Source organism: Equus quagga, chromosome 8 (genome assembly GCF_021613505.1).
Source record: "Equus quagga isolate Etosha38 chromosome 8, UCLA_HA_Equagga_1.0, whole genome shotgun sequence".
Taxonomy (NCBI): Eukaryota; Metazoa; Chordata; class Mammalia; order Perissodactyla; family Equidae; genus Equus; species Equus quagga.
The window spans coordinates 25,687,668-25,714,977 of record NC_060274.1 but is presented as its reverse complement, the minus strand read 5'-3'; the positions used below and the strand labels follow the sequence as shown (position 1 = coordinate 25,714,977).

The 27,310-nt window shown below is 43.9% G+C and overlaps 1 protein-coding gene across 2 annotated transcripts; it reads left to right on the top strand.

Annotated features, from left to right (window-relative positions):
* Positions 1 to 1,909: 1,909 nt before the first annotated feature.
* On the top strand, positions 1,910 to 27,174 carry HECA (hdc homolog, cell cycle regulator). Of its 2 annotated transcripts, none has more exons than XM_046669361.1 (4): positions 1,910 to 2,060; positions 12,966 to 14,009; positions 20,424 to 20,578; positions 23,612 to 27,174. In XM_046669361.1, the coding sequence occupies exons 1-4, from the start codon at positions 1,925 to 1,927 to the stop codon at positions 23,774 to 23,776; spliced, it is 1,500 nt and encodes a 499-aa protein (XP_046525317.1). In that variant the 5' UTR covers positions 1,910 to 1,924; the 3' UTR covers positions 23,777 to 27,174. The 2 variants fall into 2 exon arrangements, with proteins under 2 accessions (XP_046525317.1, XP_046525316.1); XM_046669360.1 differs by having other exon boundaries at positions 20,334 to 20,578.
* Positions 27,175 to 27,310: the final 136 nt, after the last annotated feature.

Below are 27,310 nucleotides of genomic sequence, written 5' to 3'. Positions count from 1 at the left end.
TATATAAACTTAAATTTATGTTAAGCACTTCCAGAATGGCAGAATAAGGACTCAAGAAATTTCCTTCTCCATAAAAGCGATGAGAACACTGGCAAAAATGATGAAAATCAACTTTTTCAGAACTCTAGAAATTAACCAAAGGCTTGCAATAATCCTAGGAGAGTTTATTCAGGGAAAATGACTGAATCGTAGTAAGAATGGTGAATTTTGTCGTTTGCACTTGTCTTCAGTTTCCCACTTCCTCTCCCTAGCTCTGTGGTAGCTTTAAAACAAACAGCCTAGTCAACACTGGAGGGGGGGAACAGATCTGGAGCTCCCCCAAAAGCCCTGGCCCCAGAGAAGTGTCACTGTCTGACTTGTGTGGAAGCCCCTGGTAGAGCCTTATTCACAGGGCTTGTTTTTACTTGGCCTGGTTCACAGATGGCCTAGTGGTGAAAGCCGTGTTCTAGGGCATCTCTTGAAAACAGTCAGCAGCAGTTGTTTAAGATTTCAGTTCCCCTGTAGCAGTGATACCAGTTGGGGCAAATAAGAAGTGGGCCAAAAAACTTAAAAAGAATATCTTGGGAATGAGGTAGCCACAGAGGGCTTTGAAAAGCTCTGATATATTCCTGGTGCTCTAGGAGACCATGTGTGCTCAGGGAAGACCTGAGGAGGCCGTCATTCTCACCTCTGACTGACCTTGAGGCTCTGCACAAGCAGAAAGTAAAGGCTGAAACAGGGTTGTACACTGGTAAAACATTGAAGGCATGCCCAAACACACACAGAGGCCCTTGGCAAAGGCTGGGAGACCTGTGAGTTCAAAGCATTTAAGGACGTCTCTGTCTAGTCATTAATTGACCACTAAGCTAATTCAGCAAAGACTTCATTGCCTGCACATGACAAAAAAATACAGACTTTGCAGAATTAGTGCAGGAAAGACACTAAACAAACAAACTAATAGCAGCAGCAACACCGTATCCTGCAAGGAGAGGGAATCTGATTTTCAGAGTTGCCACCTTATGTTATTTAAAAGATCCAGTTTTCAACAAAAAAGTATAAGATACTCAAAGAAGTAGGAAAGTATGGCTTATGATGTTATTTATTGTTTGCATCCCCTGTGTTGCACTCTGCACCAGGCACCTAACAGGTGTTCAGAAACATTATTTGAAGTGACTTGCATTGAATAGCAGCTGGTCATAATTAGCTGATTTTCAGAGACTCCATGTATTTTCTTCTGTAGGAAGTGTTTAATCCTGAGGCAAACCTGGTGTTTTTATTATGCCTCCTAGAACACTGTCCTTAGTAAACCATAGCTACTAAAAAAAAAGCTGTAGGTTTGCTCAAATGAGTGTTTATTAGTGTCCTGGAAAATTTGAAGGCTCGTTCTTTAGGCAGTTACATACAATAAACTTACTAAGAAAACTGACCTATTCAGAGACCAGATCACTTTGAAGTGTTTCCTGTAGGAAGTTTATCTTTATAGCTTGAGATTTTAAAGCATTTTCAGAATACAACTATTACACATTTTTGCAGATGTCCAGATCTCTAGTGACCTACAGTCAAGTACTCACAATCTCCTGTATTTGACTTCTTTGTTGTAACAACTCAGAGGAGTTTGGTGTGTCAGACTTAATTAATTGGTGTAAAGTCTGCTCATCAGCGCATGCTGATTAAAAAAGTCTGGCCTCAAGTCCATCCTGTTTGCAGATGACAGACTTTCACCATTTTCATCATCCATCATCATGATGGAAGAAGTTCAGGGTTGTCATGTTCTGTTTTGATGTTCCCTGATTTATTCCAGAAGCCGAAAAGAGGAAACTGGAAATGCTGACGTCATCACACCTGTGCACAGAGTGTTATCAATATTTCCTATTTCTACATACTCATTTGTGTATATTTTTCTGTATTCCCCATCATTCTCTTTTACTGCAGTGTCTGAAGAAAGATGAAGGTACCCTGCCACGCTGGTGGCTTCACAGTCATGTTGCTGCAGGAGAAGAGGTTCGCTGGGTCCACGCTGATGCCATGCAGGGAGGCAGGGGCTGATGAGGATCGTAGGGAGCGTGGTCAGAATCCCCATGGTGAGGTTCCTGCAGTAGCCTGCGCTGAGCAAGCCAGCACTCAAGAGTGACATGAGAAAGGGCAACCCATAAAGTAAACAGTGTGTGCTGGGTGTTGTGAACAAGGCCAGAAACTGACTGGGTTCACATGGGTCGTGAGGTTAAAATTTAACTGTGAAAGGACTTGGTTAGCAAAACCATAACTTCCTTTTAAGGCCTAGTTTGGGTTTATAAGAAATCAGAGCCCCTTGTCTTTTCTACTTTGTGTTTCATCGATTTCTGTTTGCAAATGTATAAGAACATAATAAGCAATTTTCCTTTGAAAGAGCATTTTGGGTTTTCTGTAGAGTACGTGAAAGTAAAATGCAAGTTTTTCTTGTTCACTGTGGAAATAATACTGTTGCTTCTGGAGTAGATGTGTTTGCATGTGTATAAAATTACATGGGTAAGGCGTGTATCTGGTTACTCATAGATAAGCTCTTGTACGTACATGAGTGTGTGTCTCATTTCACTTGGCACCTGTTATAAACATTTTTTCTTATAATTCTTATATATGAAGTTCGTGTATCTGATTACCCATGAACATGACTTTTTCTTATTAAAACAAGTTGCCATTATAGTTGTTAATGCCATTAATAAAGGCTAGATAACTACAATAATCTGTTATTGTTGCTATTAAGTTGTTACACTGACATTTCTTTCTTTCTTTTTTTTGCTGAAGATTATTAGTCCTGAACTAACGTCTGTTGCCAGTCTTCCTCCTTTTGTGCTTGAGGAAGATTAGCCCTGAGCTAACATCTGTGCCAGTCTTTCTCTATATGTGGGTTGCCACCACAGCATGGCTGACGAGTGGTGTAGGTCCACGCCTTGGATCTGAACCTGGGAACTTCGGCCGTTGAAACAGAGCATGTCAAACTAAACCACTAGACCATGGGGCTGTTCCCCACATTGACGTTTCTTAAGGAGCCATCCCAAGAAGATGGAATCACTTGGACTCTTGTAGTTGTCCGTGGTGATGTGATCCAGCAGCAGGTTCAGATTATGTGACTGCATCTTTGTCACTTGTCGTTTCTTAGTTCATTGCTCTTTTCTCTGCCTCTCCGCATACATCTAGTCTCTGAGGTAAATATGGGACTCTCATTTTTGTATTTGCCAGAAATGAATTCCCAAGTTTGATAGGTGAGGAAGGAGATTTGCTGTTGAGAAGAGCTACAGAGAGACAAAGCTGGGCCCACATGAGGGTGACAGCGCCCGGAGGAATCTAGGCTTTGTAGGTTAGAGCCAAGCAGAAAGGACCCCTTAGGAGAAGACAAGGCAGGAAGAGTTGGGAGGAATCCCAGCCCAGCTCACTGTGTCACTGTTTCACAGTGAGCTGGGGACGGGGGGATGCAGGGGAGGCACCTGCATGGACCAGAGGGGCAAGGAGGACTGAGGACTGGGTTGGCTGGCAGAGCACTGAGCAACAGGAGCCGGCCTGAGATGTCTGAGAGGAGCTGAGTGAGAAACCAGTGAGATGGGAACAGGTAGAGGCTGTGGTGCTGTGAATAGCCAAATCTGAAGCTGAGGGAGGAGCCACGGGGAGGTGGATGAGAAGTGTGGAATGGGTGAGGCGAGCGGCTCCAGGACCGAGCGCTCCTGTGCTTGTGCCACAGGTGCCTCTCAGAAGCAGAGCAGGGGTGTGGCAGAGAGAGGAGCCCTTCCTGAAAGGAGCCATGTTTGTAGGGCCTCTGGGGGCAGTAGGTCAGCACCGGCTTCCCTCTCACTTCACTCCCCTCTCTGGCTGACTTTGAAAGTCACGAGGAAGGGGCATGTTGGCACCTGTCAGGTGTAGACTTTAATATGTACTGGGTAAAACTGACTTGCAAGTTATGCGAAGAGGTAGTGGATGGCTTATGTTTTCATCATTTATACGCTCCTTGTTCCAAAAATAAAGTGGCTTTCCAAAATACATATAATAGTATAAGATAAATAGTAAATAAGTGACGATATTATTAGTATGGACAATACTGCTAGGAAAAATAATGGACGTCCTGCATCATTACAAGAGGTAACTCACAAATTTGGCTTTCAGATTTGTTGCACACAGAGGCAGACAGAAGTAGTGGTGTGCTCGACAGTGTCCATCAGATTAAAAAAAAAAAACCCCAAACCAGTCACTTAGCCATTTGTAAGACATTGTAAAATACTGAGCAATGTCCATGGCAATATCCTTTCATAAATAAGACAGATTTATTAGGTCTGCTCATGTCATTAAAAGCAGTCTGTCCAGGGAATGAAACAGTGGTGCAGGTGACCGGCTCTGTGATGCCTGGCGTAACTGAGGGGTAGATTTTATCTAGCACCAGAGTCACACACCCAGACTCCTCCAGGGTCCTGGCCCATAGTAAGTATCTGGGTGGGGCTGGGGCGGAGCCCTGGCTGACCCGAGAATGCATGATGTACCTAAAAGGCATTTGGGTTTACATTTTGTAACGGAAAAACCCTGTACTGGTTTAATAAGATGCTGCAGGCCACACAGCCCCACTGGAACTCTGATCTAGAGGAATGTGTGCACACCATCCGTGAAGTCTCTTAAAAATTGTTTCAGTTGAACTTTTGGAAGATGTTGAAGAACAGTGAGTCATGGGTTATGTTCTCTGACAGGTACCTGGTCTGCAGGTGACCCATGCTGCCAGTTAACACGCAGCCATATGCTTTACCTGTTGGACAGACTAGGGAGGAGGTAAAGTCACTTGTCTTTTCAGCCGTTGGGAATCCAGAGGGGAGGGGAGAGGCCAGCTGTGCTCTGGCCTTGGGTCTCCAGGTACCATTTTGGGCTCACGAAGAGAGAAGCAGGCCAACATTTTGGGGACACTGTGCTGGAACTTAGATGATAAATGTGAATCACATGTAAAGAATATGATTTGGGAGTTTTGATTATGGCCACATTTTGAATATTTGTGCTGGCGAGGGAGGATATTGACAAGGATGATCGAAATCAAGTTCTGTAGTGTTTCAGAAGCAGCAGGGAGAAGGGTTTAAAGCTGAGGTGTGGCACCAGAGGGCGAGCTCGCATCTTCTTCCGGGGCTTTCACACGGCATGGCTGAACAGCTGTCCAGGCAGTTCCTCTGCAGTTATGTACATGCACTTGCACATATGCACACACACACCCCTGGTCTGGAGTTCTGTTCCTACCTTCAAGTATTGTGACTTGGTTCTGAGAGCTCCTGGACCTCCCTTGCCTTCAGGGTGAGTGGTTGCAGTGCCTGTGATGCGAGGGTGTTGTGTAGCTCTCAGTGACCCAGCACCCTTAAAATCTAAATCTCTAAGCAAGAAAAAAGACAGCCCTTCAGTTTATTTCCTAGTACAGTGTGATCCCATTATATGCAAGTTGTATTATGCAGGTTTCAACTAATGACATAATATTAATGAAAGCTTCACAGTACGTGCAAAATTTCCCTGGACACCTTCCCCCAAATTATGCATCAAGCCATCTCATATTTTTAAAGCTAGTAAGTCAGCTGAATTATAGAAATGCTTTGTTACCCAGTGGCATCACCTTTTCTTAGAAATACCTACTAACCCTTGGCAATACTATGTGAGCTCCTGTTCTTTATAGAACTTCTTCAAGGATTTTGGTGACATTTGTGTTATTATTTTAACATTATCTGTTATAACTTAAATCCATATTATGACTTTCAAAATAACATCCAAGTGTGCTAATACTAATGCTGAAAAACATGCTGAAAATCAGTAACTTTGAAACAGAAATGTGATAAAACACTGTGATATGCCACACTGTCAATTTATGAGATGCAACTGAGAAATGTTAGACATAATGCTGGTATTAGAAAGCACCAATAAAACAAAAATACAGCACTATACTTCAGACTTAGGTGTTCTCAGGATGCGTTCCCGCATCCTGCCCCAGCCGGGGGATAGCTGGTCTTGAGTTAGGTAAGGTCTGCAGGAACACATCTGTGAATCACATGCAGCCGTGCTTCGTGAATCCCTGTCACGTGCCTCGGAAAAGATTGCTTAGGTTGAGAAAGACACAACAAGGTTCTTATTTGTCTGACATTGAGGAGAACATCTGTAAGGGCTTCGAAGAAGAGAATTTTGAAGGTCACTCCTTCTACTTCTTTAGAACTTGTCAGTAAATATTTGGTGGATTATTTTTTTTTTTTAAGATTTTATTTTTAACTTTTTCTCCCCAAAGCTCCCCAGTACATAGTTGTATATTCTTCCTTGTGGGTCCTTCTAGTTGTGGCATGTGGGACGCTGCCTCAGCGTGGTTTGATGAGCAGTGCCATGTCTGCGCCCAGGATTCGAACCAACGAAACGCTGGGCCGCCTGCATCAGAGCGCGCGAACTTAACCACTCGGCCACGGGGCCAGCCCCTGGGGGATTATTTTATGCATGCCCCTTGCTTTGTTTGTTGTGGGGAGAAATACACTTCTTCCACCTGCTTAGGTTTGGAGAAGTGAGAATGGTCACCTCATTGTAGCTTTGCTCTGAACGCATTCAAAGTCCTTTGTTTTTTACATCATGACAGAAAGTGATAGGACTTTTAATAACAATTGCTTGTATTTAAATGGTGCTTATTATGTGACAGGCACTGTTCAAACTGCCGTAATAACTCCTTGTACCCTCATGGCAAGCCTTTGAGGTAGGTCGTATTACTCCTGGCATTTCACAGGTAAGAAAACAGAAGCACAGGGAGGTTAGGTGACTTGCCAGAGGTCTTAAAATTGGTAAGCTGCAGAACTGAGAGATCTGCATTCTCAGTCACCATGCTCTGGGGCCTCTTAGGAGGCTGGAGATGGGGATCTTATGTCAGAAACTTCATGCCCTGAGGGGAACTTGCTCTGCAAGCAAGGGGATGTGTTCCCCGTAAGAGGAGTTATTGCATGTAAGAGATCTGTGTGGTAAAATCGTTGTTCAGAACCCTCATCTTTGCTTTTGGTAACAGATGCTGAAGGAGGGTAGAGTAGGCTGTGGTAAGTTTGAGGATGTGAGGGTGGGGCTGGGCCCTGCCCTGAGAGCAAGGTCCTGGGCTGAGTCTGAAAGACTATGGAGAGCTCCCCAGAGCTGGGCAGTGGGCCTCTGCCCCCAGGGGTCACCCCTTCTCCATCGTCCAGCGCTCAGTCTGCACCCAGTACTGAGTGATCGAGCCATCCTTCAACAGGACATTGTTGAACACCCACTACGATTTGCACAGTAGTAGGTTTAAAAGGATGAAGATGGCCAGGCCCCATGAAAAGATGTTCATCATCGCTGATCATCAGGGAAATGCAAATCAAAACTACACTAAGACATCACCTTACACCCATTAGAATGACACAAATATCTAAAACTAATAGTAACAAATGTTGGAGAGGTTGTGGAGAAAAAGGAACCCTCATACACTGCTGGTGGGAATGCAAACTGGTGCAGCCACTATGGAAAACAGTATGGAGATTCCTCAAAAAATTAAAAATAGAACTACTATACGACCCAGCTATTCCACTACTGGGTATCTATCCAAAGAGCTTGAAGTCAGCAATTCCAAAAGTCCTATGCACCCCAATGTTTATTGCAGCATTATTTACGATAGCCAAGACATGGAAGAAACCTAAGTGCCCATCAACAGATGAATGGAGAAAGAAGATGTGGTATATATATATACAATGGAATACTACTCAGCTGTAAAACAGAACAAAATCATTCCATTTGCAGTAACATGGATGGACCTTGAGGGAATTATGTTAAGTGAAATAAGCCAGTTAGAGAAGGATAATCTCTGTATGACTCCACTCATATGAGGAATTTAAAAATGTGGACAAAGAGAACAGATTAGTGGCTACCAGAGGAAAAGTGGGGTGGGGGGTGGGCACAAAGGGTGAAGTGGTGCACCTACAACAAGAATGACAAACATTAACGTACAACTGAAATTTCACAAGATTGTAACCTATCATTAACTCAAAAAAAAAAAGAAAAAAAGATGACCAGGCCCTGCCTGAGGCTTTGCCTAGAAAGCCTGGGATGACTTCTAGACTCCCTAACTCTCTGTCTGCTGGGGAGTTTTTTAAGAGGGGTGAAAACATTTTATTTCACAGTTAAAAAGCAGGTGCTTTCACAGTTAAAGTGACAGTGCCTGATTTACAGGGCTCCTGTGAGTGTGAATGGATTTGTCGAGGGGTTTGGGTTTGTTGGGCAGCCCTTGTAAATGACTCCTGTCAGATCCTTCCCTTTAATAGTTCGGCAGCGTGGAGACCTCAGTGGGAGGAGGGACACAGGATGAGAAGCTGGGTAGAGTGACAGACTGCTGAAGTCAGCTTAGCCTGGTTATCCTGCTATCCAGACTTGATAACTGCTTGAGATTGTTACCCAGAACGAGAGGAGCCCTGACTCTTCTCACTTGGGCAGGGAGAACTAGAAACTGAGTGTTGAATGTTCCATGATGATGCTGTAAAACAGGCAGCGGAGGGCTTGTATATATTTTTCAAAACAATGCTGACTCTACATAAAGGAAGGTTTCCCATGTTGCTTGTTAGTCAAGCTATCACGGCCCAGACTAAGATCCTGAAGGACACAAGCCCCCAGTGACTGGACTCCGATTCCCCCTGCGCCCCGTAAAGGTTGAGCTGCATCAGTCTGTATTCTGTGTGTGCCTTCGTGGGACTGCTGTTCTCAGGAGCTGGGGATTTTGTATATTGAGGGACAGCTTTCAGAAGCAAATACGTTTCTGTGATACTGGATTGCTCATTTGTTATAGGTGTGACTTTGAACGCCACCAGTGCTGTCTTTTTGGATTATAAAATCTCTTCCTACGTGTTTTGGTTTATTGTTAGACTTAGGAAATTGAAAAAGAGGCATGGCATTATCCATTTGTTTATTTACTTTCTAAATACCTATTGTGTGTCCAAAACATTAGATAGAAAACGTAGGAAATATATTGGAGCAGTTTGCATTTAGTTGGGGAGCTAAGCACACAGATAGAAAGTTATGGTAGAGCTGGTCCTGGAGAGTTTTTATGGAACTTTACAAAGTGCTTCCGCATATATTTGAGGTATGTGAGGGCAAGCCTTTTTAGCCTCTCTTTGCAGATGAGGAAACTGCTCCGTCTCAAATAACTGGTCACTAGCAGAACTGGCCCCCAGACCCCTCGCTCCTTATTCCCAGCTGCCTTTCTAGTGTGGACAGCAGGAGGGAGGGGGTGAGCAGAGAGGGAGATGAGTTTGAGCAGGCCTTGAAGGACATCATGTCTTTGAGTGTAGAGGCCAGCCTGCCAGCTGCTCCAAAGGCTACGTGAGATGTAAAAGCCTTGTCAGAAGTCCTCCCTGTTCCCACAGCTCACCTTGTTAACCTGTTTCTGAGTGGCCGACTCCCTCAAGCCTCACCCTCCAGCTGGAGGTGTGTAATAGTGTGAGGTGTCTGTTGCCCATATTACTTGGTATTAAACAAGCCCTTGGCTTTGTACTTGTTTTTGAGCCCCAACCACAAGGCCACATCAAAGTGGCTGGAAATGTAAACTAGCAGGACTGGCAAGGTGGAGTGGGACCTCTTCATTGTAGAGTCTTGAGGGGAGAGAGCAGGTGAGAATGGCTGTGCCCATTATGGGTGATGTCAGAGGCCAGGAACGTGGAGTTGTGCACCCTGCTCTGTGATCCAGGCATGCATTTCTTTCTATCTGAGCTCTTAGCACGATTTGCCAGTCTTTCCAGCTCCAACGACTGGGTACGTAGGAAGTGCTCAGAATTGGTTAAATGATGCATTTACAGCTTTCTTGTAAAGATATAAATAGGATTTTTTCCTTGTTAGTCTGCTTTTCTTTAATATGAACGTACTTTTAAAAGAAATACCAAATCAATCTCAGCATTTAAAGTTTTAAACTTTGGATATTGTGACTGCAAAGATATAGTTAGACCATTCTTCAGTTTGGTTTCATTAGTCCTGAGTTAATATGATTTTGGTTATTGCTGTTACATTTCAGAGACTTTCCTTTCAAGGCCATTCCTCTGAAGGACTGAAGATAAAAGTAGCTGAGCTTTGTTTAATTGACTAATTAACATTTTAAGGAACACTGAATGTCACAGCCCAGGTGACTACGTTAATTTACTCAGCGTTTACACATCACTCTCCTTTTCTGCTTCTCTGCCGTGTGCCTCAGTACCTTAGGTCCTTTTGTCTTCGAGTAGAACGCTTTCTCCCTTCTGCTCCGCTTGTTGTTTGTGGGTTTCATGTGCCAGTGTTTTTCTGATGCAACTTTATTCAGCACCGGAGGTGGGCCCAGTGGTGTCAGCAACAAAGATGTGAGTTAGAGGCGTCTTCTCCTGGGTCATCACTGGTGGGGACCCGATGGGGACTCAAGTAAGGTTCAGACCAGACCGTGCTGCAGGGCGTCCTGGTGAAATTGGTGTCTAGAGGTGGGCTTTGAAGGAGTGGGAGGAAGGGGAGCATGCTTTCTATGTACCAGGCCCTGCTGTGTTTCATCCTTATAGCAACCATATTAGGTACAGTCAGTTAGTTATCTACATGTTATACAGAAGAAATTGACACAAAGAGAAACTGAGTAACTTGTCTAAGAATACACAGCTTATCAGTGGGGCTGCTGGGAGTCCAACTCAGGCAGTGTGGTTGCAGAGTCCATGCTGTGAATTTCTCCACTAGGTGAGTGGAGTTTGGATAAGTGAAGCTTAAGGATTGTGGACTCCCAGGAGGTAATGGGGAAGCCACAGGGATCAAAGGCATGGAGGGGGACAGGCCGGTTAAGCCCATTTTGCTGAGGCCGTGGAATCCCACCCTAAAAGGGATGATTGTGACATACAAAAGTCATCACTCATAGTTGCAAAGACTCTGAGGGTCCCATCACCTGTGCTGTTCCATTTGGTGGAATGTAGTATTTGTGATTCTGTGGGCAGTGGTGGGGTTGTGCAGGTTTTTGAGTTGGGGAATTGCATTGCATGTTCTCTCTCCTACGTCTTCAAGCTGCCCTGAGTTTTGGCATGCATTCTTCAGTCGAGGACTATGCTCAGGTCTCAGCCCTTGTACTCTGCCCGTTCTTTTTCCTTCCCTCTGCAGTTGTACTTCTGGAAAGAGTTTTCTGGAGGGTCATCTGTACTGCATCTACCTTCTTAACACCACCCATTCCTCCCCGTCTGCCTCTGACTGTCCCTGTAATCCCGTGGGGACGGTCCTCGCTGAGGTGTCCATGACTGGACACTGCTCCCTCTAGGGAGGACCTTTCAGTCTTTATCTTACCCAGCGGTGCCCAACCAGGAGTTCTGTCCCCCAAGGGGTATCTGTCAATGTATGGAGACATTTTTGGGTTTCACTATCGAGGGGGTTGTGTTACTGGCATTTTAAACATCTTACAGTGCACAAGACAGCTCCCACAACAGAATTTTCTAGCCCAAAAAGTCAGCAGTGCAGGGGCCGAGAAATGCTGATCTTACCTGGCACTTGGGGACATTTCACAGTCCTCTGTTCTACAGCTTTCTCCTGACTGTCTTGATACAGTTCTCTCCTGACTTGTTTCCCGGTGAATTCTCAGTTCACTCCTTACTAATTTCTGTGGAGGACTCCTCTCCTCCAGCCCTTTAACGTTGCTTCCTGGGATTCTTTTCTGCTCCTCACATTCCTCTTCAGCTAGCTCATCAGTCTAGGGGTTTAACCTCTGTCTCTGGATTTATGGCTCTACATTTGTATTTGTGGCTCCCTTGAGCTCCAGTCTTGTCTTTCTCCACCTCAGTGGTGCACAGGCACTTCTAACTCAGCAGGTCCAAAATAGAGTCCGTCCAAAGTCGTCTTCTGTCCAAACCTGCCCCTCCCATGTTCACTGTCCCTCAGCATCACCCACCCCCGGCACTGAGAGTCATTTTACACTGCCACTGGAGCTCAGCCACTGGTCATTTCTCTCCCGGATTTCTGCAGGCCTCCCTGCCTGCAGCCTCATGTCCCACGCTGCTACCAGGGTGAACTTTCTAAAGCAGAACTCTGAGGGCCTCTATGGCTTACAGGCCTCATTTAGCTTCTCAGCTACAACAGATAAAGTCTAAACTGAGCATGGCATATGGAACCTTTGTGATCAAGCCCAGTGGTTCCCAAATGGGAGCTGTATCACCCTCCAAGGAGCGTTTTGAAAATGTTATGGACGTTGAAGCAACAGGAATCCAGTGGAATCCCAGCCTTCATAAATCCTATTTACTTCTTAAGAAATGGGTTCTACTTTGTGTCGACAAGTTTTCCTTCCTTTCTGGGAACCTGCTTGGCCTTTTGGATGCCCTGTGGGCACATCATTAAATAGGGTAGAAATATCTCAGTGTTCCTGCATTCTATCCTCACAGCTTTAGGAGAGTTCTGATTTTTTCCTTCACGACCTGGCAGTGTGATTCTGTGTAGACTGACAAGTAGTTTGACCAAAGATCCCTGCCATTAGGTATCAGACCATTCTAGAAGAAAATTTGGGATAAACCAGCTTCTCTCTGGTATTCAGGATCGCCTAAACCCCATGATAAAGGGCTCTTTGGAGCTACCACTGAACTGGTTGGTTAAGTTCCTTCCTGCTCTTCCTAGTTCACTGGGGTGATTCATTTTTAAAGGAGCCTGGACCTGCCTGTCCTGCGCCCACGGCTTAGGAAAGCCCCTGCTACCCCGTTCAAGCACTGCCGAACAGCTGATTGCACTGTGAGGGATTTGAACTTTTCAGAGCTCATGGTGTGTTTCTCAGCAGATAACAAATATCAGAAAATAGGTTCTCTTGGCACAACATCATACCTGAAAAAATAGTAAATATTGTCTAATCCTGTCTGGTGTTTTTCCAGTGGCACAAATCTTGACACCAGAAAAATTGTACCTTTGGCATGAATGAGTTAATGCAAGATCATGGCTTTGATCTCTGACTTAGTGTCAGCTGGAATCCCATAGCCTGTGTGCTGAATCTCTCTCTTTATGTTCCTCTCCAGAAGCGCCTTGTGCCACGCCCCTGATCTGCAGCTTCGGGAGGCCGGTCGACTTGGAGAAGGATGACTCCCAGAAGGTGGTGTGCAATAATGAGCAGTGCCCATACAGTACCTGGATGCACTTGCAGTGTTTCTACGAGTGGGAGAGCAGCATCTTGGTCCAGTTCAACTGCATCGGCCGGGCTCGCAGCTGGAATGAGAAGCAGTGCCGCCAGAACATGTGGACAAAGAAGGGCTATGACCTGGCCTTCCGCTTCTGTTCCTGCCGCTGTGGACAGGGCCACTTGAAGAAGGACACAGACTGGTACCAGGTGAAGCGGATGCAAGATGAGAAAAAGAAGAAGTCTGGGGCAGAGAAGAACACGGGGAGGCCTCCCGGCGAGGCAGTGGAGGAGGCAAAAAAGTGCAGGCCACTGAACAAGCCCCAGAAAGGCCTGAACCACGACCTCCCCCGCCGGCATTCCGTGGACCGGCAGAACTCCCAAGAGAAGGTGGTGGCTACCACCGCGGCCTATGGGGCCCGCTCCCCTTGTGCCTCCCCAGGCCAGTCGCCACCCACTGGCTACTCCATCCTCTCCCCTGCCCACTTCAGCGGCCCCCGTGCTTCCAGGTACCTTGGGGAATTCTTAAAGAATGCTATCCACCTGGAGCCACACAAGAAGGCGGTGGCAGGGGGCCACGTGTTCAGGAATGCCCACTTTGATTACAATCCGGCTGGGTTGTCGGTTCACAGGGGGGCCCACTTTGACGCACCTGTGCAGTTTCTACGGCGCCTGGACCTCTCTGAGCTGCTCGCTCACATCCCTAGGCACAAGCTGAACACGTTCCACGTGCGCATGGAGGACGACGCCCAGATGGGCCAGGGCGAGGACCTGCGGAAGTTCATCCTGGCTGCCCTCAGTGCCAGCCACAGGAACGTCGTGAACTGTGCACTGTGCCACCGGGCACTCCCTGTATTCGAACAGTTCCCACTGGTGGATGGAACTCTGTTCTTAAGCCCATCGAGACACGATGAGATTGAATACGATGTTCCTTGTCACCTTCAAGGTACAGGTGTTAATTCACCTTGCCAGCTTTCTGTTTGCTAAAAACCGAATAGCGAACAAAACGGCATGGCCCTGCTTTGGCTGAATTTTAACCGCCAGCACTTTTTGTTCTAGTCAGGTGCTGGGTGACACTTGAATATTTCAGCTTGGCCCAGTGCGGTTGTGCAGGTGGTGGTGGGGTTTTTAACTGAGGTCGCTGTACCAAATACATTTGTCATGGTGGGTAATTTGACGTTTTTGTTCTGCTGTAATTTGAAGAGAGGATTCCTGGTGTATAGTTTTCCATAATTGGGAGGAAATATAGAGAAGGAGTTGCATAAATCTGTCACTTGCTGTAAAATAGTTGTCTTTGAAACCTGTGTCAGTATGCCCAGCAAGCTGTGTATTCCCTTTGATCCTTGTAAACATAACAGAGTGAGAGAAAGTAGGGGTCAGAGAGAGCCAAGCTGTTAATCTTGAAATTTATGAAAGACGAGACTTTCTTGATAAGCAGCAAAAGGGAAATGCAGGATTATTGCCCTGGTGCTGAAGTGTGGGGAGCTGTTGCATGCTGTGGGGAACATTCAAGGACTTGGGGATGTTTCAGCCGTAAGTTGAATTACAGGGGATTGGTCAGAATAAGTGAGAAATCTGTCAATTCTTATAAAACTATTGAATTTTTATAAAGATGGGATACATGATATATAGCATGTTTATAACTTTAAAAGTGTGGTAAAAAAGCCTGTAGTAAAAATGATACATCCCCACCTGTCTTCTTACCACCAACCCTGCTATGTTGGTTCCCAGAGATAAGCACTTTCAAATCTTCACTGATTCTTCAAGTTTCTACTTGAAATTACAGTAATTTCAAAACTGCTCTCTTCATCTCTAATGTTAGATATTACCTATTAACTGACTTTTAAGGTGGATGGCTATTTATGCTTTCTTGCGTCTTCCCCTTTCTCTCAGGATAATATATCACACTTCTTGGTTAAATCCTTAATGTTTTTACTATTCTGATTATGGAAATATTTAGTGTTGAGCCAAGAAGTATGAATGTATTTCCTACATAGACTACAGTATATTCTGGGACGTCTTTTGATTTCATTAAAGTTAATTGCTTCGCATTTTCATTTGCTTAGCCTTTTTCAAAACTTTGGTGGTTCTCACCCTCCAGCGTCTCTACAAACCACCTTTCAGAAACATTCCCACATACCTGTCAGACGTTTTATGAATTTTTTCCCTAGAAATTTCCTTCATGGAGCCTTTCATCTTTGTGCTGCTGTCTGTCCTGTGTACTCAGTACCTGCTGCTCCATAGCTGCCCTTCTAGAAATTCTGGAATTGCTTTCCTGATTTTTATCTTCTGTTTCCTAGATCCCATATTTTGTTTTTTTCTTGGTTTATTTCCTCAATTTGTTAAGAAACATCCCCAGGAGCTTTCTGAGAAAAGGAGCATGGGAGTAGATGTCTGGAGGCTTTGAAAGTCTGATAATGTCTTGACTCTGTCTTTACACTTGGTTGCTACTTGGCTGGGTCTAGTGTTCCAAGTTGTAAATAATTTCCTCTTAGAATCTTGAAGGCATTTCCTCAGTGCCTCCTGTGTCACCGCTGCAGAGTCTAATGTTACTCTTTTTCCTGTCCCCTGCTCTGCTCCCATCCCCTGTGGGTTGGGAGACTGTCTCTCTCTCCCAGCCCTCCAAAGTTCCACCATGATGGGGGTCTTTTCCTTGATTCTTTGTGCAGGGCACCTGCTTGGCTATATGACTATACTTAGGGTCTTCTGTTTGGGGAAATTTTCTTCTGATTTATTTCTTTGATGATTTCCTCCCATTTTTATTTTCATACTCTGTGAAACTGTTAGATATTGGACCTCTTAGATTAATACCTTTTTTGAGGTGGGGGGATCCTTTACTTTACATATACATTGTATATTATATATATTGTATAGTATACATATACTGTACTATTCATTGGCCCTATTCATCTCTTAATCTTTATTCTGCTTTCTGGAAGATTTCCTTGAGTTTACAGGTTAGTATTTTTACTGAGTTTAAGATTTTCTGCTCGTATATTTATTATTTCCAAGAGCTCCTTTTCATAGTGTCCTGTTCTTGTTTCAGGGCTGCACTCTCTTGTCTTACCTTTCTCAGCAGGGAAAGGGAGCTATAAAGGTGCAGGGAGTGGTCTCATTCATTGTCTGGAGTTTCACCTAGTCCTTTATATCTTAGCCTTTGTTATAAGATAAATCACCCAAAACTTAGTGGTTTCAAACAGTGGTGATTTATAATTTCTCACAGTTCTGTGGGATGGCCTCTCACATGTGTCTAACAGTCGGTCGACTGGTTGGCCTTGGGAGCCTCAGCTGGAATGGCTCATTCCTGTTCTTCATAGTCTTTCATTTTCCTAGAGGCCAGCTGGGCTTTTTCACATGGCATTCTCAGGACACTGTGCAAGAGGCTGAGAGTGGGAGCTGCATGCTCTCTCTCTAGAGGTGTAAGTTTGGAACTGTGGAGCATCACTTCTCTCACATTCTGTTCTTCAGAATAAGTTGTAAAGCTAGCCCAGGTTCAGGGGACGATTGATAGACTGTGCTTCTTGATGGAAAAGTTGCATAGAATATAGGGTTACTTGTACTGCCTCCGTCTCACTTTCAGCACCTCATCTCACTCTCCCCTTGTGTCCAGTGCTTGTGTCCAGTCTCAGAGCTAAACCGTTTACCATTCCTCCATCTGATGTCTGACCTCGTATTTTGGTTCAGGGTTGCAGGTACCTCGTAGTTTCATGAAAGATGGAGTTGTGTGTTTTTTGTTCTTTATACTGTTTGGGGACATTTTAAAGGGAAGTAGGTGGAAACACCTTTACTTCACCATTGTAAGACTGGAAATATTCTTTGTGAAGATGAATGAGTGTACAAGGGTATCGGCTACATAAGAGTGGTACTGTTCTTTTTCTATTCATGATGGACAAATTCTTTTCATTCAATCTATTCATCAACCAGTCAAACTTATGAATTTCGTACATGTGCAGGGTACTATCGCTCCTTGCCTATCATCAGTTTATAATTTTAGGATGTAAGATGCTTTTATACAAATGTAACTGTCAGGCCAAAGTACTAGTACCACCTATAGAATTAGTAACTCCTGGATATTATTATGTACATTAATTGTATCCTACAATTTCCAAAGAGGAAAGGGCCGCTTTGGCCTGGGTGGTCAAAGGAGGCAACGTGAAGGCAGATGTCCAAAGGTGGGCTAGATTTTGATAAGCAGGTCGAGCCACATCAGGTCTGTATTGATGAGGGGAGGGAGCTATGTGAGCAAAGGAATGGTGGCTCAAACGAGCCAGGAGACAGCGAGAGAGCCGTGTGGTGGAGCAGAGCTCTAGGGTGGAAGAGAAGTAGGGTAGGTGAGAACAGGCTGTGGGTGTCTTCTCAAGCCTTCATAAGGAGCTTTGCCATGTTTTTTATGAATTGGAGGGTTTTCAAAACATTTTAAAGCAGATGATTACTTGGGAGAAAAGTTGTTTGAAAGGGGTGGAACCTACGTACAGAGAGTTGGGACTTACATCCTTAATGTAGACGGAAGGAGGTGAGAGACTGCTGTGTGATAATAGTGGGAACTGAGAGATGGGAATATCTGCAAGAGATTATTTTAAAGGAAAGATTACGGCCTTGGGGACCGCTTGACTGTACAGGATGGAGATGTGTCCTTGTTGACTCACTTGCTTCTAGACCAGATAGATAAATGATGCTGTCACAAACAGGAGTAGAGAAAGTTGGGAAAGGGACCTAATCTCAGGGCACAAAAGATGAGGGCATTGATGTGTGTTGGGTTTGAAGGATGTTGAGACTTTTGTGTGGAGGTGTCTTGCAAGCTGTTGGAGATGAGCATTTGGGATAAACATTGAAAGCCTGTTTTTATAGCAGTGATGGTTAAAATCTTGAGAGTGGGAGAGCTCCTGAATGGGGAGAGAGGAGAAGGAAAAGGAAGTGTGTGGCGGAGCCCAAGACCACATCTTGAAGGGATGGCTGGAGTAGGTGGAGAGAGATGAAAGTTGGAAGGGCCTGAGAACTGTGTGTGTACACAAGTGCATATGCATCCCTGAAGAGATAGTGGATGTGTTAGGCATGCACTGCGGAGGTCTCGAGAAGTTTAGCTGTTGATGATAAAATCTGAAGATCAGAGTGTTTTATCGAGTGTCAGACAAGTGCGTGCCACAGGCAGGGCCTTGACGTGCATCAGTGTTTATATTGCCACAGCTCAGAGAAGTCCATGCAATCTTTTTTCTAGCAAGCCAGTATAAATCATTTCTTTCATCACAGTGTTCCAGCCAGGTTTTCTGTAAAGCATTTTCAGCTCCAGTAGAAAGGCCGTGTTCCAGGCCAGCATCCCAGCTGAAGCTGCTCACATTGCTGCTGGAACAGCCAGTGACTTCCAGTGGTGGACTGTGGGGATGGTTACGCCCAGCCCTGCCGTCCACCCCTCACGGCCTCCCCGGCCTCCACTTCCAGCCTCTGCTCTCTGACTCCTCCTCAGAGAAGATGTTTTTGTTTGGTTTTAATAATTTAAGATTGATCTAATTGGGAAGTTCTTATTAGGCTTCTTTACCACTTAGAACCACAGGTGACCATTCTCTTGGGAATCTACTTTTTGTTTGAACTCACAACCCTAGAGTTTATAAATTTAAAAATCTCTGTGTTTAGGACCTTGTGTAATAGTAATGAAACCAGTCTAGAGACTCAGTCCAGGCCAGGAGTTCCCATGAGTGTGCCTGGTGATGAAGAGTCAGACAGACATGAAGTTACGTCTGCATTTTGTACTTGCTGTCTTTTTCAACTTGGGCAAGCGACTCCAGCTCCCTCAGCCTCAGTTCCTCCTAGCTGCAATGGGAATAACAAGAATGCCTCCTGCATAGTGTTACTGTGAGGGTTCCTGAAGGGATTCACGTAGCCTCATAGCACAGTGCCAGACCCTTGGCAAGCACTCAGTTAGAGTTCCCTGTCAACTTCGTCGTCGTGGTCATTGCTGCCAACACCTGACACTCTGTGTCTGTCCCTGCCCCTGCCGTTCCTAGCCGGCGCACAGATGTCTTTGAATGTTTGAGATTTGCAGCAAGTCAGTCTAGGAAATGAAGCCCCTGGAAATCCCGTGGCTCCTGGATGCTTGGGCTGACATCCTGCAACACACCCGGCCACTCTGAGTGGGCCTGGCGTGTGAGACCTTTTTATTTCAGTGCCCTAGAGCAGAGGTGGGCAGTACCACAAGAAGCTCTTGTCACCTATCCCATTTTTGACATAGAGGCCCCCAGTGTCTTTGGCTGTTAACATGCCCCATCCATTCATCCGACATACAATATGGAGTGCTTTCCATGTGGCAGCCATTGTGCTAGACACTCAGCCTACGAGGATGAATAAGACATGGTTCCTGCCCTCAGGGACGGGGAGAGAGTCTTGTGAGCAAATGCAATAAAAGATTTCCCTCTAAGTACTGTGTACCACTTTTCACTGTACGGAGCAGGCTGGTCCTTACCACTGAAAGGTAAAGAGCCATGGCCTGGTGAATGGCAGCGGGCAGCACCTTCTGAGTAAGAAGCCCCTGAGGAGTGTGTGTTCTGACGACGGTGTTAGCACAGTGGAGGTCCCTGATCTCCGCACAGAGGGCATTGTTGCTGTTACGCATTGCCCAGGCTGATCCTGTACATTCCCACTCTTTCCTGATTGTTTGAACCCTAACCCTTCCATATAAAGTAGGGACACATCTTTCCTTGACAAGCATTAGATCTTGATAAATAATGGAGGAATGCGTTATGACTTTTAGGAGCCCAGTAAATAACAAGACATTGAACTCCTTTTAAAAAACCACTTACAAGTAAGTTATAATTCTGGCTCCTAAATTAGATGTGGTAATGGCTGAGCAATTTTAGAGACCAGGACAGTTAACCTAGTAGTTTTGGCTGTGGTATAATTCTGGGCCACCAATACCAAGACAGACTTTTGACTTCTTTTTGATGGGACTTGTCGGTGGCTGAGAGCCGGTGACTGCGGACCAGCATTGCTGTTTCAGTCTCACTGTACCACACAGAGACTTCTGAGCAGAAGTCCGGCATCTCACAGGCTGGTTTTGAGCTCCTGTGGCTTGGCCACTTGGACACCCACTATAAACCTGGCTGCTCATGTTAGAGAAGTGAACTGAGGGAATTGTTTAGTAAGACTGAACTTAGAGTACACGTCCTGTTAACAATAGTTAGTAATTCATCATTATTCTAAAAGGATACGTGGGGGATATGTGATAAATATCATCTATTTTGCTTTTTGTATTTATCCGAATGATAAAATGTTTTCTTAGAATTGATAGATGAGCCATTTCTGTATTGCCTTTGGAGACGAAAGGTGATGTCCTTGATGAGCACTCTCAGCGTGTGTCTTCTGTGCACAGGGAGACTCATGCACCTGTACGCGGTGTGCGTGGACTGCCTGGAAGGGGTTCACAAGATCATCTGCATCAAGTGTAAGTCACGGTGGGACGGCAGCTGGCACCAGCTGGGCACCATGTACACCTATGACATCCTGGCTGCCTCTCCATGCTGTCAGGTTGGTATTGACCCCCTGGAATGAGCAGTGGGTGATCCCTGGCTTCTGTCCCCAAGTGAGTGTGGAAGAGCTAGAGGCAGAACTGTGGTCCTGCTGCGGGGGGGATGAGGGCACAGAGAAGATGCTGCAGTAAGGATCAGTCATAAAACTCCCCCAGGGTCTAGCAATGATGGTGCAGCTGTTATGGGAATACTATGCAGTCCTTAAAAAGATGTAGTGTAGAATAATGAATGTATAACTATTTTGGAACTATTTTCAGCATTTTAAGTCAAAAAACTAGGTTATAAATGGCGTAATAGTATGCTTCCGCTTGTAAAAAGTGGACATGAAAGGGACCTGCCAGGCTGTTCCCAGAGCTGGTTTCTGGATGGAGGGATGCTGAGTGGCTCCTTTAGTTTTCTTTTTGCTTGCTTATATTTTCTAATGTTTTATATGGTTAATATATACTAAGTTGTTAGTAAGAAAAAGTTATTATTTAAAGGGAAGAATAAGGTTTTACTTTCTTTAATAGCCAGGATTTTCTTTTTGCTTCCTTTCTGAGGGACAGTGCAATTGCCCAGCACGGCCTGCCGTCTGAGGTGCTTGTGATTGACGCGAGAGAGCTGCAGTCCCCAAATCCCTGTGACAGGAGGCGTTCTCCGATGCTAGGAGAGCCTCTGAATGCTAGCTGCCCTCAGGAGGCAAGGGAAGCGTGACACGAGAAGGCATGTCACATAAGTCCACAGAAACACAGGAGAAAAACCAAAATCCTTGGAAATGTCTCAGTTTATTTCCACGGCTTGGGGAAAGGAAATCACTTGTTCTGTAATTCCCTGATTTTCATGGGTAAGAGAGAGATTTCCCTTCACTCTTTAGTGACCAAGCCCGGCTTTTAATATAAGTAACTGACAAACACTTCATTAGTTACTCCAGTTTTGTATCTTTAGCATTATGGTTTGACTTTTATAAAGAGAATATCCTTCTATTAGCAGTTTATTCAGAAGATAACTGTCGGTTGAATTAAAAGGTGGGCAGAGTCAGTATTTCAGCTCTATTTCGTCTATATTAATGATCTCAGAAGAAGATTATGGCCCCGAGACCCTGCAGTGGTCCTTCGTAGCCTGCCGTTTAATGCTATAGGATTGACAACTTTTATGCTGTTCTAATATATGGACCACATTCCCTTTTTTAAACTTAGCCCTGGAAATGAGATATCATAGTCTTTTAGTTACTCACTGTAGCATTTTTCTTTTTCTTTAGATTGGCACTTGAGCTAACATCTGTTGCCAGTCTTCCTTTTTTTCTTTTCCTCCTCCTTCTCCCCAAAGCCCCCCCAGTATGTAGTTGTATATTCTAGTTGTAGGTCCTTCTGGTTGTGCTGTGTGGGACACTGCCTCAGCATGGCCTGATGAGTGGTGCCGTGTCCACGCCCAGGATCCAAACCGATGAAACCCTGGGCTGCTGAAGCGAAGCATGCAAACTTAACCACTCGGCCATGGGGCTAGCCCCCTCACTGGAGCATTTTATAATATGCACTGTCCCTTAATGCCAGCTCTTGAGATGAGAGAAATGAAACGAAATGGTTCCCTCCCTTTGCACACACACCACAAACAGTTCTTTTAGAGAAATGAGGAAGTAGGAGAATGTTTGGGTCTGTCCCTCATAGACTGTGAGCACCAGAAAGGCCCTGGAGATCTAGTCCAGCTCCTTATTTTCCACGTACAACAGAGGCCTAAATCATTGCAGTGTTTACCAGGTCCACACAGATGTGTCACAGCCATGAGTAAAGCCTGTTGCCTCCCAGTCTGGTGTTCTTTCTGCTACGGCACTGACAGATGGTGGGATTATTTGCTGTCTTTAGGTAGGAAAGCAGAATGTCGTCCTGCCATACTCAGCCTATTGCCATACTGTATATTTCTTCCTTAAAACAGTTGAAGCCCAGACCTTTATTTTCTGATCCTCTACTGAAATGGAAAACATATTTGATTACTGTTTAGTTTAAAAAAAAAAAGTCAATTAACTATATTCACTGTGTAGGGTTAGGGTTAGACACCACCAAGGAATAAGAAGAGTCTACAATAACCAGTCGTTAGTTAGGAGAAACGAATAACAGGATAAAGAGAGAGCTTTGCTCAGAAAGATCAGTCTGTTAAAGGATGTTTCTTTCCAGTTACAGAAAGGTTGTCCATGCAATAAGTGAGTGTGGCCCTGGGGAAGCTCCTTTGGTCCAAATTGCAGCCTTTCTGCTTCCTGACCTGTGGTCTTGGGCATGCTCCTTTCTCACCAGGTGCCTCAGTTTCATCATCTAAAAGTCACATGCTACTGCCTACCTCAGAGGAGTGTTTTGAGGACGAAATGGGATTATACTTCCTAATACATTTTTAGAATGAATCTAAATTGAGAGTCTGCTGTATTTATAATTTCTGGTTATTTACTTCAGTCTTGGGGCTTATTGCTCCAAGCTTAATATTGTGCTGTGAGAGAAAGGCCAGGCATGAATGAAGATAGAATTTGCTAGTGGGTCCAGAAGCCTCAGGGTAAACATAGCACTTCTTCCTGGATTATTAATTTTACTAGAATATTTTAGGGAAATTTTATTTTTACATCAAAGAAAACACAAGTGTAGTAAGGAGTAAAGTGAAAAATGAATTTTTAAAATAACCTCAGAATCTTCAAAAAAGTTTCCTGCAGGTTTGGGTGAGGGACATCAGCTTCAGCCACTCTTTAAAATCCAGGGGGAAGGGGTTTCCAATTGTTAGGGGGACTTTAGTGGAGAAGTTTACAAGTTTAGAATTTTCTTCTTACCAGTAGATGAAACTACTAGTGGAGCTACGTATCAGAAGAGAAATTAGGAGTTGTCAGTCTTGCAGACTCATCCTGCATCCTGGAATGTACATCTTGTGCCTTGCATACCCTGTTTTTGGTAATAAAGGGGACTCTTCACTAAACTCTTATCAGTTCTCCAGAAGTGACAGTCTGGCATTTTGGTTGGGGTGACTTTGATAGTGTTGTGGGGCAGAAGGGTGGTGGCTGATGGTGTCCGTGTTCCCCCAGGCCCGCCTGAACTGCAAGCACTGCGGGAAGCCCGTGATCGACGTGCGGATCGGGATGCAGTACTTCTCCGAGTACAGCAACGTCCAGCAGTGTCCACACTGTGGGAACCTGGACTACCATTTCGTGAAGCCATTTTCCTCCTTCAAAGTTCTTGAAGCTTATTGATGAAAGCTTTGCTTTAGTAATAGCTATTTTATTGATATTATTACTTTATTACATATCTTTTATAGGGAAACATTCTGTGACATTAATTTCTTTTCTAATTTAACAGAGAGTTCCTTTGTGTGTGTGCCACTAAAATGGGGCTGCCCCTTGCCCTCTCTTGACTCCTGAGTGTCAGTCTTTGGTCCTGACCAGAGCCCAAATGGGTCCCCTGTGAGTCTGGGGTAGCAGTTTGGTATCCCTGAGAGTCAGTCTCTCAGGCAGCTTTGAAGGTCATGGGGGGATGGGGTGAGTTGAGGAAGGGATTACGTGGCTATAAACTAAGAGCATGGTAGGAGTGCGAGGAAGCTTTTACTGAAGTGCTAACCGTCTGAAGACCCACTTCTAGATCTTCTCTGGGCCTTGGAAAACCATGTGACACATGAATGTAAGCCTGTGCCTGGAGAGCTGACAGTGTTAGTCTGTCCTGTGGTGGCGTTCGGCCGCACGCACTGTCCTGCAGTTTACCCTCACAGACAGGTTGTTTGAGTGGACACGAGTGCTGTTTCTGTCACTGTTGTAGTTTGTCTGTTTTCATACTGAAAATAATATCCAAATTATAAGATATATGAAAGCTATTGGTGTTGCAAATATCTGTAGCTAAGCCATCCTAGAACAGAGAGAATATACTAAATGAATGTGGAAATGGTGACACTGATTCAAGAGGGCAAAAGGGCAGACCCCCGTCATTTGAATTGAGTCTTTGAAGTTGGTCTCCTTAGCTCTTAAGGAAGATCGGGAATGACTCGATTTGGGCGGTACTGATTTATATAGATTGTACTGTCGAAGTGCCCTGTGAACTCCTCCCGGGCAGTACTCACAGCACAGACCCTAACTGGGGAGTTTCAGAACAGTCATTGCCATCGTTATCTTCCCCAAAATTGCTCACAGCCACATTTTACCCATTTAATATTGAGTTTCCAAAATCTAAGATTTGACCCTAGGAAGGAAAGGAAAATATTGTTTGTGAGGATATGAAGAAAAGAATAATTTTAATATTTTCTTTTTAAGTGTATTCATTTTGGAAAATCACTGATTGCAATGTATAACAATATGTTTGAAAATAGATCATTTTAAAGATCCCCATGGTACGTTACCATTGGTGAAACAAGATGATAATTTATGTAACTGTATTAGCCAGAGCATTGGGCTTCCAAAATACAGCCTTCTGTTCATTAGATCTTGAGGATTTTAATAGATTGACACCCCATACCTTATAGAATTGGAGTTGGAATATGATTTCTCAAAAATGAATTTGATAATTTCAAGTATAATATGCATATGTGCCAAAAGAATGCTGCAAATATAATTATGGGTAGCCAAATTTGGGGTTATGTGAACATTTTATATTGCTCATTTTGTTTATGTAATTTTTTTTCTCGGAAAAACAGTTGTTTTTCCTCTCAGAAGTGTTTAGGCATTATTGCACGTGAGTTTCAGTTCTGCTACATGAAATGTTAGCTGTTTTGTTTGAAGCAGCACAGCACTAAAGAAACAGTATTGTTGACTAATATGCTTCGTCTTTCAGTTTGGATGGTTGTAATTCAGTTTACCACATCTAGTTTGGTGTTTGATGATCTGAAAAATATTTCACAGTGAGGGCAATGCTCAGTGCCTGGAAGAAGCAGACAGTCATTATTGGTCTGACAATATTTGATGCAACTGAAAGAGCTCCATGGACATGACCCTTGCACATTTGTCTGTAATACACAATGCTGTAATTGAATTGTTTCCCTGTTGATTCTCTCATGTACCCAAGTATAAAAATTGGTAAGTTTCTCTTGTCTTCAGAGTACCATTAGGATTTTATTTCTGAATTTAAAATGAATATTAAAATATTTGTAATGCTGTTCTTTAACCTGCCTAAATTTTTATAGAGAAGCCTGCTAATATTGTTGTCCTCAAACTTAAAGTTTCCACAAAGATCTCATTCAGCAAGCTCCTCAGTCTAAAACCGCTGTGAGTGTTGTGTATGATGCATTTAGTATTTTCTACTTGTATTGTTTGCTATTCCCTGAAAAGTAAATATGATGAGATTTCACTGTAATTGGGTGAAATTTGCTTTTGGCCTTTATTTTAATGATAAAATTAGGATTCTCTGGATGCAGCAGTTATGTAAAAGGAGAGACCTGGGTATCATATCTGAGGATATCTTTTGCCTTTAAGGCATTGCATTCTCATCTAAAAGGGATAATTTGGCTGATCTTAGAATAAAATATAGTTGAGTGTGCAACAATGTGAAGAATAAATCTTATTTTGGAAATCTGATGACCTTAATATTTTCCTCATGGTTTTCTCCAAGTACTTAGCTCTGAGTACCTTAATGGGAATTGGAATATGTCAAAAAAGAAAATTATTTGTGATGTGGTTTGGATATTAGTCACCCAAGAGATCTATTTTCTGATGAGCAGTGTTCAATAATGTGAACCACTCATAAGTGACTAGTAATGTCAATGTGATTTTTCATCTCTAACTTTTTTTATCATTTATTTTAAGGAGTTACATAACTTGAACAAACAAAACTATCTGCTTTAGTTTAGTGAGAAGACTTTCTGACAGTCTTGTCATTTTCTCTTTAGACCAGCTCAGCTCTCCACTCTTCTGGTTGCATCTGAAGCAGTTGATAGACTGGATTTAGCCCTTAAGAGAGAGACATTGGCCATGACAGTGGGGAGTGGGGTGAATTATCCCATTCTATTAAGAAAGAGCTTTCCCAAAATAGTCTCTAATTTCCAGTTTTTGTAAAAGAAGTTCGTTTTTGGAGTAAAAAGTATTTTCATATCTGTTTGGGGGAAGTTAACGCATCAGGAAAGAATATTATTAGGTGTTTAAACCCTGAAACAAACATATACTGATGCATAACTTAGTAGATCACCGAAACTAACTTGCTGAAATCTTTGGTTTTGTCCTGTGAGACCAGTGCTTGACATCGTCTGTTCTCCTGAGCCCAGTTGGTGGCTCCAGTTTGCTTTTCTCTTCGGTCTCGTGGTAGCAGCCTTGGTCGTTTTCGTTGGAGGTTGGAGAGGAGCTGAGGAGAAAGTGCTCTTCGGGGTTTTGATTCCTCTACTAGGACGCTGCCTAAACCAGCTCATCTCAATGTCCTGTTGACTTTATTATTATTCCGGGTAGTTGAAAGAAAAGAAAATGGATGGACGTCATTAAAACCAGCTCAAAAATATATTCTTGTCAGTAAAGATTTCTTGTCGAGATGTCTTGGATTGCACTTTCGTGGAGGGAAGACAGTGTAAATAGTTAAAGAATGTTGATAAAATTGAAACATTTGGTTATGGAATTGTGTGTGGTGTTAGAAGGTTTCTGTTTGTGAAATGTATGTATTAAAATAATAAAATTTCAGAAACTAACATTGTACTCTCTTCACTTTATTTTTTGTTGGGATTCAAGGTTTTTGAGCTTGGGCTTGTTTGATCAAAAAGATAGTAGAGCAGAGTTTCTGAGGCTTTGATCACCATTCAGGCAGCTGTTCCAAAGTCACTGCAG

What these genes read in the sequence shown, in the direction of transcription:
- HECA (XM_046669360.1), top strand. Translation starts at nt 1,925, where the DNA reads ATGAAGGTACCCTGCCACGCTGGTGGCTTCACAGTCATGTTGCTGCAG. An exon ending in TGTTCCTTGTCACCTTCAAG is followed by an intron (nt 14,010 to 20,333) that starts GTACAGGTGTTA and finishes ATGTTTTCTTAG; the next exon opens with AATTGATAGATGAGCCATTT. An exon ending in CTGCCTCTCCATGCTGTCAG is followed by an intron (nt 20,579 to 23,611) that starts GTTGGTATTGAC and finishes GTGTTCCCCCAG; the next exon opens with GCCCGCCTGAACTGCAAGCA.